Here is a 15,996-nt window from a genome sequence, read left to right as displayed (position 1 = left end):
ATTTGGACATCATTTCTCTTGTACCAGTGAAGGAGATGGCAGCCCACTCCAGTACTCTTGTCTGGAAAACTCCATGGGCTGAGGAGCCTGGTAGGCTACAGTCCATGGGATCACAAAGAGTCGGACACGACTGAGCGGCTTCAGTTTCAGAGCTGCAGCTGACGACATTGTCTAACTGTGCACCTGTGCTTTTTTTTTTAATTGGAAGATAATTGCTTAACAATGCTGCGTTGGTTTCTGCTGTACAACACCGTGAAGCGGCCGTGAGTATACACAGGTCCTATCCCTCTGCAGCCTCCCTCTCCCCGCTCCCCACCCCACCCCGCTAGGTTGTCACAGGGCACCAGGCGGAGGTCCCCGGGTCACGCAGCAGCTCCCACCAGCTCTCTATCTCACACGCGGCGGGGGTATGTGTCAGAGCTGTTCTCAGTTCATCTTGCCCTCTCCTTCCTATGTCTGTGTCTCCATTCCTCCTCTGCGAACAGGTTTTCCATAGATATACATATACATTAATAGACAGTATCTCTTTTTCTCTTTTTGACTTACTTTACTCTGCATAAAGGACCTAAGTTCATCCACCTCGCTAGCACAGCCTCAGATTCATTCCTGTCTATGGCTGAGTGATATTCCATCGTATGTAGGGACCACAGCTTCTTCATCCATTCATCTGTTGACGGACATCTAGGCTGCCTCAATCTCCTGGCTGTGTTGTGTTATGCTTCTTTAGTGTACTTCTAATCACCCTCCAAAACCAAATCTCATGTCTGGTTTATTCGATAAGTGTTTATTCGATAAGACATTCAGCAGAGAGTGTTATGCAGGAGTACTCACAAATATTTTTTAATGAATATGTGTCCTGGGTAGAGAGAGGACTCATGCAAGGAATTACTTAACAAACGGCCTGGAGCTCTCTACAGGTAAGTTCCAGGAAATGACTTGAATTTTGTGCGAAAATAAAAACAGCCACAGAGCCGCTCTAGGGAAAGAGGCAAGTCCTTAGAACCTAGGGCCTGACTTCCAAGCTTCTGAAAAACTACTTCAACCCTTTGATCAGAGCAGATTCTGTCAAAATTAAAAGAAAAATCCCAGACTTTATCTGGTTTAATTACATATCCACCAAAGCAATTAAAATTGATTTCTGTGTGAACTTATGGTTGCCAGAGGGGAGGAAGAAGGGAGGGATGCTTGGTTGTTTGGGGTAGACACGAGCACACTGCTCTGTTTACAATGGATAACCAACAAGGACCCGCTGTACAGCACAGGGGACTCTGCTCAGGGTTACCTGGCAGCCTGGGTGGGAGGGGAGTTGGGGGAGAGTGGACACGTGTGTGTGCGTGGCTGAGTCCCTTCACTGCCCACCGGAAGCTGTCACAGTGCTGTTGACGGGCTACATCCCCCGGGCAGAGGAGCCTGGCTTCTGTCCACGGGGTCACAGAAGAGCTGGGCTCAACTTAGCGCCACAACAGCACGCTCCAATATGAGATGAAAAGCTGAAGAAACCCTGGCTTCTGTGTTACAAAGGCCAGATGCAGCTGCGGGAGCTTCTCTCACGGCAGCTCGTCTCTCCTGATGCTGTTGACAGCGCACGGCTCACGTGAGCCTGAAACTCGCAGGTACTCACATGGCGAGCAGGGCTCTCTTTTCGCTCTTCAACTTCAGGAAGCGGACTTTGGCTACCGCACAGAGCTGCTGCCTCCAGAGGGCCAGGCCGCTGACCAAGCTGTTTGCTTCACTGAAGGACGACACGACCTGTTCCGGCTCAGCAAGGCTGCCTGTGGCATTGGTCCTGCCACTCTGCAACTGCTCCCGAACTCCAGGTCCTACAAAGGATGAAAGCAACCATTTATAAACAGCCGTTTGCTGTGGTTCAGTCGCTCAGTCGTATCCGACTCTCCGCGACCCCGTGGGCTGCGGCACACCAGGCTCCCTGTCCTTCACTGTCTCTCGGAGTTTGCTCAAACTCACGTCCATTGAATCAGTGATGCCAACGTGCATCATTTAGACTTTCCTGGGATCTTCGTTTCAACAATTGTTGTCAGAGGAGAGAGTCTTGGGCAAAGATGCAAATGATCTAATTCAGGGCACCACTAGAGAAACTGCTAAGGAAACAGGAACAGAGGAAAAAAATAAAAAGATACAAAGACAACAATACAGGAACAAGAAATAATGACTTAATAAAAGGAAATCTTGTATTTTCTGGAAAAAAAAAAAAAAAGCTCTGTATCCAGAGCTTTAAAGGACTGAATTCATTCCAGAGAACACAATGGACAGAAATCCATCTTTAGCCTGGAAAAATCTATTGCCAGAGATAAACTATCTTAGTATTTTTGACCAAGGGGAATATGAAGGAATATGAGGAACAGAAGAATAGGAAATTGGTTGAGACAATACTTGTAACAGCCATAGCTGAAAACGAGGTAAGTGAACATCGCTTATTCATGTCTGACTCTTCGTGACCCCGTGGACTGTAGCCCGCCAGGCTCCTCTGTCCGTGTGAGCCTGGGAGTATTCTCCTGGCAAGAACACTGCAGTGGGTTGCCAGTCCCTTCTCCAGTGGATCTTCCCAACCCAGGGGTCAAACCCGGGTCCCCTGCATTGCAGCTGGATTCTCTACCATCTGAGCCACAAAGGGAAGCCTGAAAACTAGATAAGTTACCTCTTTTGGAAGAGAAGCCTAGCGAAATTGATCCAACTCTAGATGCTTTGAATGTATGTTCCCTAAAAGTGAATTACACCACTTAAAAAAGTTATCAAGTATATAAATAAGACTTCCCACCTGATCAATCAAAAATGGAAAGAAGACGAGAGCATAGGCAAGACGAAACCCAGAGGGATGAAGGCAAACCAGACAAAAGAAACGTCTTGGAGCAGCTAGAGAAGAAAGGCAGAGAGCTTTCCAAGGAGTAACAACTAGCCTGGCAGCGAACCGTTCAACAGCAGCAGCGAAGTTCCCGAGGGCTGCCATTCCCTTCTCCAGGGCGTCTTCCTGGCCCAGGGATCGGACCCGGGCCTCCTGCGTTGCAGGAGGACCCTTTACCACTGAGCCACCAGAGAAGGCCAGTAGTGACATAATATCCTCAAATATGTCAAGAAAACGACTTTCAACTTACAATTCTAATTTCCTTTTATCCATAGCAGTTACATTCAAAACACACTATACTGCATATTTACGTCTGCCGCATAAAGACCTGCTCTGTACACGGCTGTGTTCCATGGGCTTAGTAAAATGTCCGGGACAAAATACAGAATTCAAGAGATGAGACCAGTGTTGAGAGAAGAGGGAAGAAACCAAGAAATAGACTTCTCATCTGCTCTAACTTTTTCCAAGATCATATTGAATCATAACACCTCAAAAATCATGTCACTTCATCATTCCAAGTGTGTTTTCAGGACAAAATATAGCGCAGAAAGAGAAATTTCAAGTTAAAAATTATTTATTACCTGATTCATCAATAGCGGATCTTCCTTCTAATTTCAAGAACACTTCATTCAGTGTTGTCATGGAAACACCGTAATTCTCAATGCCCTGGTTGGAACAGCTTTCAAGATCCCTGTAGAGGTCTAAAAATAGGCATAAAAATGTACTAAGTTAATATCAGTTGTAATGAGATTGATAATAGCTCTGTTTTTCAAAGTAGAAAACACTTGTGATAGGACAGATACGCTCGTCAGAAACAAACCTATGCTACAGACGGCCCCTCACTTCTGAGATAAACGACACGGTGCGTTAATTTCCAGATATTCTTGGGTATAAGAATCTAGAAATTTCTGTTTTCATGCCTAGAACACTACACATGTGGGGGGTTTTGGGAAAAACACATATTCTGTTTTATTTAATGTTTTTTTTTTTAAATGCAATTGTTAGGCTTCCCAGGTGGCTCAGTGGTAAAGAGTCCACGTGCCAATGCAGGAGACATAGGTCCCATCCTTGGGTCCAGAAGATCCCCTGGAGAAGGAAACTGCAACCCACTCCAGCATTCTTGCCTGGGAACTCCCATAGAGAGAGGAGCCTGGTGGGCCACACTCCACGGGGTTGCAGAAGAGTTGGACACAGCTTAACACGTATGCACACAAATCATGCAAGTATCAAAGGCATTGCATGAGTTAATAGGATCGTTATCTCACTGATTCTAAAATGAATACATTTCATCAACTTTTAATGCATCTGAAACGAGCATCCATCATAAACGCTAGGCGGTCATGTTTTAAATGCCAGCGTTGTTTCTTTCTGTTTCTTCCCTGGTGGCACATTCTGAAATTGAGGGTGTCTGAAACTTGCTGAAGTACCATAGGTGCTACCTGTCAGATATTTTCCAGGTGCTTGATTTATAGTTAACATTTTTATAATAAATGTAAATGAATTAAAGCTTCATAAAAACCCTATAAAGTTCATACTAAAATGAACCACTTTTTACAAATGGTCAAACTGAGGTGGAGTACACTAATATAGCCTGTTTGGGGTGACAGGGCGAGTACCCGCAGAGCCGGGCTTTGAATCTAGCCAGCCTGGCTCTGCCAGCCGAGCTTGCCTAGTGCTGTATCAGTCACAGTTGTTGCAGGCTTATTAATTCAAGCATGCAGATTGGTCCCAAGACCTTCCATTAACAGTTGGCAAGTTCTTGGAACGCAATAAAGTAAACACATTTTTCTGGGTTATACTTTTTAGTGCAATCCAGCTCAGAGTGCTTGGGGAATGAAACAGCTTGGGAAATCAGACAGAAGAGGGGTAAAGGCGATGCCTCTCCAGCCGTTCGCATTTGCAGCAAAGCTCTTGATTTTCATACAGGCTGATCATAATTACTGTTGAATTGTGGAGATTATAACGTTATGTTGTGGTGTCTATCACGCCTTCAACCTTCAGTGCACGCTCCCTCGGCTCCCATCCGATTTCCCGCCAGGGTTTGCCCAGATCTCTCCCTGCTTGGACCTCCGTCTCACGAATTCCCGACGCAAATTTCCCTAATGCTTCTCATTGTAGCTTGATGTCGCCCTGTATCTCTTGACTGCACATGTAACTTGAAACATAATTAGCATTTTCCTGGCCTCAGTGTGCTCATAAGTGCTGTTGAAATATTAAACAATATTCATAAATAATAATAGTCATAAATAATTCACAGTGCTATGTACTTTGCAAGCAGCAGAATGTCAGCCATCATTCTAAACACCACAGTGATCGTACACAACCTTATCACAAACAATTCTGAGGTCTCTCGCATTCTGTTACCTGGAAATTTGTTTGTCCTTTCCAAAGGCAGAATATACGCCAGCTTTTCTTCACTTTGGGCTGTTAATTTGGCATCGGGGATGTGGTGTTTAACAATCGACGTTACACTGTCTGGATCACACGTCTCATTCAGATGCAAACTGATGTTTAAAAAGAGTAGGTTAAGGCTGTTCTTATCCAACGCGACCTATACAAAGAATCCTAGCATGTGTCTGTTGCTTCATTAACACTTATGAGACAAACCAGTATAATCTAACCGAGGAAGCAAGACTTAAACATATCAGTGTAGCCCAAGTTGTATAATCTACAGAGCCTGCAGAGGGAGGAACATTAGGGATGCTTAAGGACAGGTAAGGAGACTCAAGGTTTGTTATTCGGCAGAAAGAGATGACCGGCTCCATCTTGACTGGGGTTAGACGGGGGAATGGCGATTTTGTCTCCATCTGTTCAAAATCTCAACTTTTGAATTCTCTCTTTGCAGTAAAGTATGAGTTCTACAAAACAGGGAGGAGGAAGTAGGAACGGAGAGTGTGAATTTGCTACGGTCATTAAGAACACCGCTCTCGTGCCCTATGGGTCCATATTCCAGATTCAGGCCTCTGAGCATCTATTTTCTACTCTGTGATTGGAAATAACACTCAGGTCTCCAAGAGTTTTGGAAGACATAACAAAACACAGTATGTGTGGAATCATATAGGTCTTGGCAACACGTAAACCTCAAAATATGTTAGCTGATTTTATCTTTTGGGGGGGCAAAATTCATTCAAGTCAAAGTTGGTCCATCTTCTTGATGAGAACATATGAAGTTCCTTATGGAATCATTAGCTTTAAGAAACCCTATTGTTGGTCACATCCACTGACATTTTCCGAGGCTGGGACTTGCCTAGAGGTCCAGTGGCTGGGACTCCATGCTCCCTCCCAATGCAGGGGGCCCAGGTTCAATCCACGGTCAGGGAACTAGACCTCACGTGCAGCAACTAAGACCCGGAGCAGCCAAGGAAATAAGTAAATACTAAAAGAAGAAGTCAGAGACTTTATCTGACACTAAAAAGAAAAAGAACCGCACTGAGGTTGTGCAATGACAAGGCATCGTAATGGACTTTGGTGAGACCAACCCCCCAAAATCAATTGCAGCTGAAAGTATTCTGAGTTTATAAAACCCCGCGTGACTCGCTCTTCAGGATACCAAACACGGAGAATGTGGTGCCTTCCCTAAAGGCGCTGGGGGCGTGACAGAGATACGAGCGGGTAACGGGAGGAAGAGGGAGCGACGCTGAGCTAAACCGGCTGAGCAGCTGGTTGCTCGTCAGGTAGTCTTTCAATATTTTTATTCTTCACTGCAAAGTAAGTATTGTTGTTTCGCCTTTTTAATTGAGGATCAAAGAAGTTAATTAAGATGCCTCAGGCAACAATTCAAAATAGTGCTTTCAGGGTTGTAGTCAAGAGGATGCTTATTGTTCAAGAGAAGGCATTCAGAGAAGACCTTCAAGAGCAGGTAAGATTTGAACACTGTTAAAATGTGATGGAGGAAGAATCAGCATACAGACGTCCCACCTTAAGCAGACTCAGAACACTTCAGTGTGGGGCCCCCTGAGGACAGCGTGTGTTGGTTTTAGTTGAGGCATTTATTCAATCAAGTCTTGCCCCCAAATCATGGTGGATCATAAATTAGGTCAAGTTAAACACTTGAGAGTGAATGATGTGAGATCCATTTAACCACTATGCAGTGGTTAATCACTATCCGGCCAAGCTGTGGTTTTTCCAGTAGTCATGTACCGATGCGAAATTTGGACCACAAAGGAGGCTGAGCACCGAAGCACCGATGCTTTTGAATTGTGTTGTTGGCGAAGACTCTTGAGAGTCCCTTGGACTGCAAGGAGATCCAACCAGTCCATCCTAAAGGAAACCAGTCCTGAATATTCACTGGAAGGATTGATGCTGAAGCTGAAGCTCCAATATTTTGGGCACCTGATGTGAAAAGCCGACTCATTGGAAAAGACCCTGATGCTGGGAAAGATTGAAGGTAGGAGGAGAAGGGGAAGACAGAGGATGAGATGGTTGGATGGCATCAGCGACTTGATGGACATGAGCTAGAGCAAACTGCGGGAGATGGTGAAGGACAGGGAAGCCCGGCGTGCTGCAGTCCATGGGGTCACAAAGAGTCAGTCCCGACTCAGGGCAACAGTAAAGCGCTCGGAGAGAACAATGTGGGGTCCAGGTAGCCGCTGGGGATGGAATGACTTGAATTACTTTTTAAGAAACATTACACTTTACTGGGAAGTATAGGGAGTGGTTTATATCACATCTATAACCTTGGTCCAAATTGCAATGTGGGAGACTGGGTTTGATCCCTGGGTTGGGAAGATCCCCTGGAGGAGGGCATGGCAACCCACTCCAGTATTCTTGTCTGGAGAATCCCTTGGACAGAGGAGCCTGCTGGGCTATAGTCCATGGGGTCCCAGAGAGTTGGACAAGACTGAGTGACTAATCACAGTATAAATGACGTGAGAGTGGGCAGATTATTAAAATTCTTTGACTTGTCAAAGAAGCATAATAATACCATCTTTCCAAAGTTATTTGGAGAATTACGTATGGTTATATGAGGAGCCTGGCATGCTGCGATTCATGGGGTTGCAAAGACTTGGACACGACTGAGCGACTGAACTAACTAACTATATGAGTATTGCATATGTGAACATCTTTGGACGTGCCTAAAATATAGCCCACGCTTAGTAAGTGACAGACATCCCCTAATAGTGCTAAAAGGAGACAGGACAAAACGGCAGGGAATGAAGTCAGGGAGAACAGAGAAGAAGCTACTGAAACGGCTGTGACTGGCAAAAATTAGCATGAGAAACAGGATGAGAGAGAGGCTGGAGTGTCAGTAAATTTCTCTTAGCAAACACTGGGTTGTGAACATATTTTCCAGATACTATTTAAATCTCACTGGTGGTTGTTATTTCGTTGCTAAGTTATGTCCAACTCTTTGAGACCCCATGGATGGTGGCCCACCAGGCTCCTCTGTCTGTGGGATTCTCCAGGCAAGAACGCTGGAGTGGGTTGCCATGCCCTCCTCCAGGGGATCTTCCTGACCCAGGGACCCAATCGCGTCTCGTGCATTGGAGCCAGGTTCTTTACCACTGAGCCATGAGAGAAACCCACAGACTTGATTTAATCATTCGTATATTCTCAATGTCTGCAATCCCATAAGTCATTTATTCTAGCTAAGAAAGAAAGCAGTTGTTTTAACACAGCTCTCTCGAAATGGTCTTACTAATGGAGCAACCTACGTTAACATGCTACCAGTGATGTCACGCCCCTGACATTTCCAGCACATTCTAACATACAGCAGGGGCTGTACCTTAGATGGTAGCCGATGCCCCATCTCTTCTTCAGGAATAGAGAAGAGCCCGCACACTTCAGCCTTCCGTTGGACATAAACACCTTTCTATCTAAGTTGGAAGAATGAAATAAATTGTATTCAGAGGTTGTTTTTTCACTATTTATTAAAAAAAAAACACACCCAAATTCATGAACAAACAGTGTATTTTAGGAGCACCACTTGCTAACACAGGCACATCCTAATTCTGGCCATAAGTAAGCCACGTTCTTCGACATCTGATAAATCAAGTGATATGTTAGTTTATTCTTGAGTAAACTAAATTCTTCTAATATCTTCTAAGAATTTTTCTAAATTCTTAGAAAAACTGTCATACACTAAAAGGATGTTTTTCAAGTCAACTGTTGTTCCAAATATACTGAATGTGTGTATGCATGCTCCGTTGTATCCAACTCTTTGGGACCCCATGGACTGTAGCCCGCCAGGCTCCTCTGTCCATGGGGATTTTCCGGTCAAGAATGTTGGAGTGGATTGCCATTTCCTTCTCAGGGGATCTTCCCGACCCAGGGATTGAGCCCACGCCTCTCGCGTCTCTACACTGCAGGCAGACTCTTTATCACCGAGCCACCTGGGAAGCCCCCTTCATGCAGGATGAGTCATAACGCATCTTTGGGAGCATGCTTTGTATTTAACAACAGGTGAGGCGCTTTGCAATAGGGTCACAATCCTTTCTGGGACGATGCCCTCTGGGATGAAGACACTCAGATCGGTCAGAGGACCGTCCTCCCCCTTGGCTCGAGGGAGCCACATGCTCGGAGCTGGCCGGGAGCCTCGCTACACAGGTTCCGCCCAGGTCCCTAAGTTGTCATTGAGATACACGAAGGAAACCCAAGGCTCACCAGCCAGGACGTCAGCCTCATCCATGAACGGGGTGCTGAAGAGGACCACGTGGTCTGCCTTCCTCTCTCGCAGGAGGTTCCACACCCGGTGTCTTGAAAGAGGATCTGACCCCGCAGTCGGCTCGTCCAACAGCAAAACCTGCCCAGCAGGAAAGCCCCTGAAATCGCTTTCCCAGTTCGTGCGGGATTCTTTTAAAAAGCAATGTACAGTGAGTCAGGAGATCAGGATGGACTCTATACACAGCGGGTGTGAAACAGACAGCTATCAGGAAGCTGCTGCACAGCTCGAGGAGCTCAGCTCTGTGCTTGGTGATAGTCTAGGGGGCGGGGGTTGGCGGGGAGGGAGCTCCCGGGGGAGGGCATGCAGGTATGCACACGGCTGATGGACACAGTTGCAAAGTAGAGACTAACACCGCATTGGAAAGCAACTATATCTCACTAAATAAGAACACCCCAAACCAATTAATAAAAAAGAAGAAGAACAAAAAATGAGCAATATACCGCGAACTGGTGAGCACACAGCTTTGGACTGCGAGGGCCTGCGTATTCGTGGATGGCTTTCACTGCACACCACAGCGCACGCAGTCCCAGGCTGGATGCACTTGCAGAGGCGGGACCATGTGTGCTGACGGCCGACTGGAAGGTTCTACTAGGATTTCCCACCATGCAGAGGGTTGCTCAACACCCCCCACCCCCGGCCCCCACCCCGAACCCTGCACTGTTCAAGACTCAACCGTACTTGCAAAATTATTTAGGAGAAATATTTTAGCACCTAACTCTTCATTGGAACAGTTCTCCTCCACTTATCAATTGCAAATTCCGTGTGATTGCACGCCACAGATTCGCAGCCCTCCGCCTGATTTCACCAGTAATTTCAGATCGACTTACCTGGGGATCTCCTAAAATGGCAGTCCCAAACGTCAGTTTCCTTTTTTGTCCACCGCTTAGATTTTGAGCAAGAACATCTTGAATGTTTCCCATCTCCAGATCCTGTAAAACCCGTTGGACCTAACAAAGGATATTGAGTCCAAATTTAGACCGTTTCTCTTAAAGACACTATCACTTTGCTGTTCATTGCAAAGGGCCTTTTGGATCTTTTGACGATGAATCGTGTAGAAATAACACAAACACATTTAGGATTTTCTAGGTAAGCAGTTTCATTCTCGTGGCTGTTGCAGCTAGCGCAGGCATCTACCTGTTGCTCCACTTCATGCGGCTGAATCCCTTTTATCTTAGCAAAGAGCCTGAGGTTTTCTCTCACGGTGAGGAAGCCAAATTGCACGTTGGCTTGTGGACAGAAGCCAGTGAGCTTGCGGATGTATTCTAGGTCAGCCGCTTCTGAAAGTGAGTGATTGTAGATGGTGACGGACCCTGGAAGGGAAACAGTCAGCCTCAGGATAAAGATCCAGGTCTCGTGTGAGAGATTTTAAAATGGAAAGCAACGTGTGTCAATACTAAAGTCCTTTAAACATTATAACAAGATTATTACAAGGCTTTTAAGTTTACTTGGAAGAAACAATAATGTGCTCAAATAAAAATAATGTGCTCAAATACAGGCAAGGCATAATGTCTGGAATATCTGTTCTTAATAGCGACCAGGACAGCCTCCCAGTGAGGCGCCATCGCTAAATCACACTAGGCTACATGTGAGCCCATTCCATCACCTTCCGAAGCTTCTACTTTCTCAGACTTTCTTTATCCATATTCCTTTCACCTAAAAGGAGTACTGTACACTCTTGATGAATTAAAACTTAATGTTCACCATACATCCAAGCCCATTAGGGAGCAGAAGAGCTACTTCTCATGACCTATTTAAGCCACAAAGATTTTCCTAAATAAGTTCAACATAAATCTGTCAAATAATAACTTGGAGGGCCTTCTGAGGATCCTGTCTCAAGTGCCTGAGTGCGGCTATTAGCCGATGAGACTGCTTGCTGGAGCTCGTGAATGGAACAGTGAGTGGATGAAAACACAGTGGGCTCACTTGCCCGCCCTCCTGTCGTGCCGTGACTGTCTTCTCACCTGACGTTGGGGCCGACAGTCCGCTGAGTATATTTAACAGCGTGGTTTTCCCAGCTCCACTGTGTCCGAGGATGCCCGTGATCTGGCCTTCGTATATGTCCAATACCAGGCCTGGCGTTATTCCAAGAAGATGACACTCAGGGCCTACACGGTAACTTTACAGTCTCTGAAATTTTTATAAATTCTCACAGCATCTGTGTATTTGGCTAGCAATACTCAAAATAAAACACACCCCCAAATTCATTCCTTTAAAATTGCATCTTCTGGGACTTCCCTGGCAGTTCAGTGGTGAACTCTGCCTTCCAATGTGGGAGGTGTGGGTTCAATCCCAGGTCAGGGAGCTAGGTTCCCACATGGACTCCCAGCAGAAAAACCAAAAGGTCACACAGAAGCAATATGTAACAAACTCAAAAAAGACTTTAACAATGGTCCACATCAAAAAAAATCTTAAAAAGTAAAACTGCGCATTCTATGATACACTTTGGACACATGCAGTATCGTCATGATAAATATTATTATCTGATTAACAATTCTTTTCAGTGAAAGCAATCTTGTCATTAAAGACAGGCTGACTATAACAAAGACAGCTTTAGGGTTAATACCATGAGTTGAAAATAAACAGTACCACGCTATCCTGTATCCTTCAAACCCATAAGATACCAGTGGTGCATCTGACTTCCTAAAATTATTATAAGATTTTGAAATTTACTTGGAAGAAACCATAATATGCTCAAATAAAGGCAATTCACGGCATCTGAGTATCTGTTCTTAATCGAGACTGAGACAGTGTAAAGTGAGGTACCGTCACTAACTCACGTCACTAGGTTACATAGGAGGCTATTTCATTACCTTCCAAAGCTTCTACTTTCTCGTGCTTGCCTCTTCCATATGCTTTTTTGAGATTTCTTATTCTGAAAAGAGAGGAAGACGTTTTGAGCAAATGGTAGAGGTGGACAGAGAATCCATGAGTCAAGCTGCCGAGGCTGTCAGGAAAGCTGGAGGTCCTTTTCCTTCACGCAGGTCCGCGGGCGGACAGAAACCTCTCGGCACCTCATCGGAGCCTTCCTTCTGGTCTTATTAATCAGGAAGCAAAAGACGAGAGATAAAGTGAACTGCAGAGAGAAGGGGGCTCAGAATAACAAAGACGAGGACTGCGTCTGTCGTAAAGGGAAAGGACAGAGAAAAGGCAAAAGAAAAGAGAGCGGGTGACGAAAGCGGGGATGTGGAGGTTATCACTTCGCTGATGGAGGCCGTCCTGTCGTAAGACATTAGTAAAAGCAAACGCGGACAAGATGAGGAGGTGGAGTGCTGTTAGGAGCCAGGCTAGCCTTGGGAATCCCTGGGTAGGCCAGTGGTTAGGACTTGGAGCTTTCCCTGCCGAGTTCCCCTGCTCCGTGAGGAACTAAGGTCTTGTAAGCTGCATAGCGGTGTGGCCCCCCAAAAAACGAGTGTAGCATCCTGGGATGGTGGGTACACAGAGGCACTGAGAGAAACCTCTGTCCCTACCCCGATCTTGCTGGATAGAGCTCTGCTCTCGGACCTGCTCTCCATTTCAGCCCCACGTGATATTTTCATTACCTGATGGCTTCTTTCCCGTGGAATTCGGGAGACACTGGTTCAAAAGAGTCATTGGATGGAGAATCTGGACCGATGTCATTCTCGAGGGCCGCACGATCAGCCCTTCGGCGTTGGAACCAAGAAGAGGACTTGAGGAAAAACCAGGGAGGCTGCTGACGTCCATATTCGGCTACATGGACAGGCGGTAAAGATGCACTGGGTCAGTCACCTCCTTGAGCGCTAGAGCCGCCGGAAGACGGTCCCAGCAACCCGTCTGGGAAGGTTTAGAGATTCCTCAGACCCAGCATCAGCAACTAGCATTCTCTGGCCAGTTCTGAGACAAGCACTAACAGTGTAGTTATCCTGAATCCGTTATCCTTAATCTATAAATTATCCTTAATCTATAAGTACCTTTTTCTTAAAGAAACCATCTAAAATGTTATGGTAGAACAAGATCTTAGCAAGTGATATTAAATGCAGAATACCGCTGAGGCTTATTTTAGAAACTTTGGTGGTGGGGGGGGAATGCTTGATAATTTATATCTAATATGCTGCAGACAGTTATTTTAAAGAAATAGAAATGAATGAAATTGTGTTGAATCACAATCATGCTACTACTTACTGGGCAAAATTTTGTCCAAATACAACGTCAGTACCAAATAGAGAAGAGCATCGAACGCCAGCATGAAAATAGTAGCTATTATGAGGTACTGGTCGTTTGGAGAATCTGAACGGATGTTAGAATTCACATCGTAGTCCAAGTGGATAAGCTGGAAAAAAAAAAAAAAAAGCTACATGTGTGGAATCGGAAAAGGATGACCAGGGCATTAAAAGTTATATTGTCTTATTTCTGCTAGACATTGGAGTTGAAACAATAAATGAAACATGATTCTGCCTTCATAGAGCTCTAATCTCTTGGAAGATACAGGAAGGGAACTAACCACAGGCAATTCAGGGAGTAAGTGCAGGTGGTACTCAGGGTTTAGAAGGCCACGGTCTGCAGTAGGGCAGTCTTCCAGGCAGAGGTGAAAACCAGGAAGCTGCTACTGGAGCTGGGCTGCCTGGGGGCTTCATCAGGCTGACCATGGAGGAGAGGGGGCAGTTCTAGAGGGGGGACACTGTTTGAGAGTGAAAGGGAGAGGGCTGGAGTACTTTTGCAGTCGGGCAGAAGACAGAGAGTAATTTCTTAGTAGAGGTGTTTGTGACCCCATGGACTGGAGCCCACCAGGCTCCTCTGTCCATGGAATTTTCCAGGCAAGAATACTAGAGTGGGTTGCCATTTCCTCCTCCAGGGGATCTTCCCAAGCCAGGAATCAAACCCAAGTCTCTTGTGTCTCCTGCAGTACAGACCGATTCTGTATCACTGTGCCACCTGGGAAGGTTTTCAGATTCCCCCTAGGTAATTCACACAACACTTACCAAAGGTTAAAATGCCCCTTTGCTTTTGTAAAGGTGCACACTGAAAAGACAGGAAAGGTTTTTCTTTCTCTCTCTCAGCATTATCCGTTTTCTTTTAGATCTGATTAATATAGACTGATACCCCATTACTGGTGTGGTCAGCTTTTACTTTTATAGGGCTGTCCCCCCAAAAAACATGTATTTCATTTAATGCTCAGGAAACATGACCCTTCCTGTTATCAGCTGTATTCCAGTTCCCTAGAGACGTTGTTAAGATCCACTTATTTACGTATTCACGGCTGTGCTGGGTCTTCACTGCTGCAGCAGGCTTTTTCTAGTCGCGGCGAGAGCGGGGTCTACTCTTCACCGCCGCGCAGGGGCCTCCATGTCGCTGAGCGCCGGCTCTGGAGCACAGGCCCAGCAGCTGTGGTTCCCGGGCTTAGTCACTCTGCGGCGTGGGGAACCTTCCCAGGCCAGGGATCGAATCCGTGTCCTCTGCGTTGGCAGGCGGATTCTTAACCACTGGACCCCAGCGATATCCTAGAGCACATTTTTCTTTCTTGACTGGCCAGTTCTGTACGAGACTGACCTCCTCTCAGAAAATTTAATTCTAGTTACAACATCGTAACTTGTGCTTAGTCGCTTCCCTGGTGGCTCAGACGGTAAAGAATCCGCCTGCAAAGTGGGAGACCTGGCTTTAATCCCTGGGTTGGGAAGATCCCCTGGAGAAGGGAACGGCTGGCTCCCCACTCCAGTATTCTGGCCTGGAGAATTCCACGACAGAGGAGCTGGACACCGCTGAGCGACTAACGCACGCAATAAGTGAAATGGTGAAGCAGTTTCATGAACTCTTACCTGGGCCATTCCAGCAGTGAAAGCAAAGGGGCTGAGAAGACATAAGATCCACTCCAAAGCCGCAGGAAGGCGTCTGTACAAAGCTGTGAATCCCAGGCTCCCCCAGAAGACAGTGAGGAGGAAGACCACCAGCCCCGTCAGGAAGGGCTTCTTCACCAACACACTCGTCAGGAAAGCTAACATTATCTGAAAGGAGAGGAAGGCTCCAGGTGGTCCACAATCCGCTGGGAATCACCAGAGGCATAACAGAAAAGAATTTCACCACGTAGAAGTGTATTTCATCATTGCCCCCAACCGCTAGATACTGTCTCATGCAAAGACTCAAATATTGCAAACAGAACAGAGGCCATGTGAGCAGAATCAGTGAGAAATGGCTGGTAGTCTTCTCTGAGCAAGAGTTCAGAGAGAGAGAGAATTCACCAACTCACCAAGGACAGGCCGTAGAGGAGAAAGAGGGTGAAGACCGCCGTGAAGCCCGTCAGGACGACCACTGGAGCACATGCCACTATCAGAGCCATCAGAGCGGCCGTGACGGAGATGAAGCCGGCGTACATCAGACCCCAGGACAGCCTGGCGGAGAAAGAAAGCGCCAGTTCAAAGCGCCGCTATTCCATCCATCGATCCATTAATTTCTCAGCAGCTGTCTTGTGAAGCTCGCCATATACCAAGAGCAAAGGAACAGACCATCTCGTAAGTCAGAA

At 46.2% G+C, this 15,996-nt stretch overlaps 1 protein-coding gene across 2 annotated transcripts in view; it reads right to left on the bottom strand.

Moving 5' to 3' along the window:
- Positions 1 to 15,996, bottom strand: part of LOC101115808 (ATP-binding cassette sub-family A member 9) — a 60,316-nt gene that overhangs the window by 32,872 nt on the left and 11,448 nt on the right. For both annotated transcript variants that reach the window (XR_009595429.1, XM_027974000.3), the window contains exons 7-19: positions 15,724 to 15,865; positions 15,296 to 15,481; positions 13,665 to 13,812; positions 13,064 to 13,232; positions 12,335 to 12,396; positions 11,486 to 11,596; positions 10,659 to 10,834; positions 10,352 to 10,471; positions 9,464 to 9,602; positions 8,586 to 8,676; positions 5,225 to 5,364; positions 3,442 to 3,561; positions 1,622 to 1,820 (exon numbers count right to left, since the gene is read on the bottom strand). Coding sequence is in view for 1 of the 2 variants with exons in the window: in XM_027974000.3 (XP_027829801.2) it covers positions 1,622 to 1,820; positions 3,442 to 3,561; positions 5,225 to 5,364; positions 8,586 to 8,676; positions 9,464 to 9,602; positions 10,352 to 10,471; positions 10,659 to 10,834; positions 11,486 to 11,596; positions 12,335 to 12,396; positions 13,064 to 13,232; positions 13,665 to 13,812; positions 15,296 to 15,481; positions 15,724 to 15,865 (1,803 nt within the window). In the remaining variant the exon portion in view is untranslated. The remainder of the gene's footprint in view (positions 1 to 1,621; positions 1,821 to 3,441; positions 3,562 to 5,224; positions 5,365 to 8,585; positions 8,677 to 9,463; positions 9,603 to 10,351; positions 10,472 to 10,658; positions 10,835 to 11,485; positions 11,597 to 12,334; positions 12,397 to 13,063; positions 13,233 to 13,664; positions 13,813 to 15,295; positions 15,482 to 15,723; positions 15,866 to 15,996) is intronic.

Source organism: Ovis aries, chromosome 11 (assembly GCF_016772045.2).
Source record: "Ovis aries strain OAR_USU_Benz2616 breed Rambouillet chromosome 11, ARS-UI_Ramb_v3.0, whole genome shotgun sequence".
Classification (NCBI taxonomy): Eukaryota; Metazoa; Chordata; class Mammalia; order Artiodactyla; family Bovidae; genus Ovis; species Ovis aries.
Note: the sequence above shows the minus strand (reverse complement) of the source record. Positions and strands in the feature narration are given on the sequence as shown.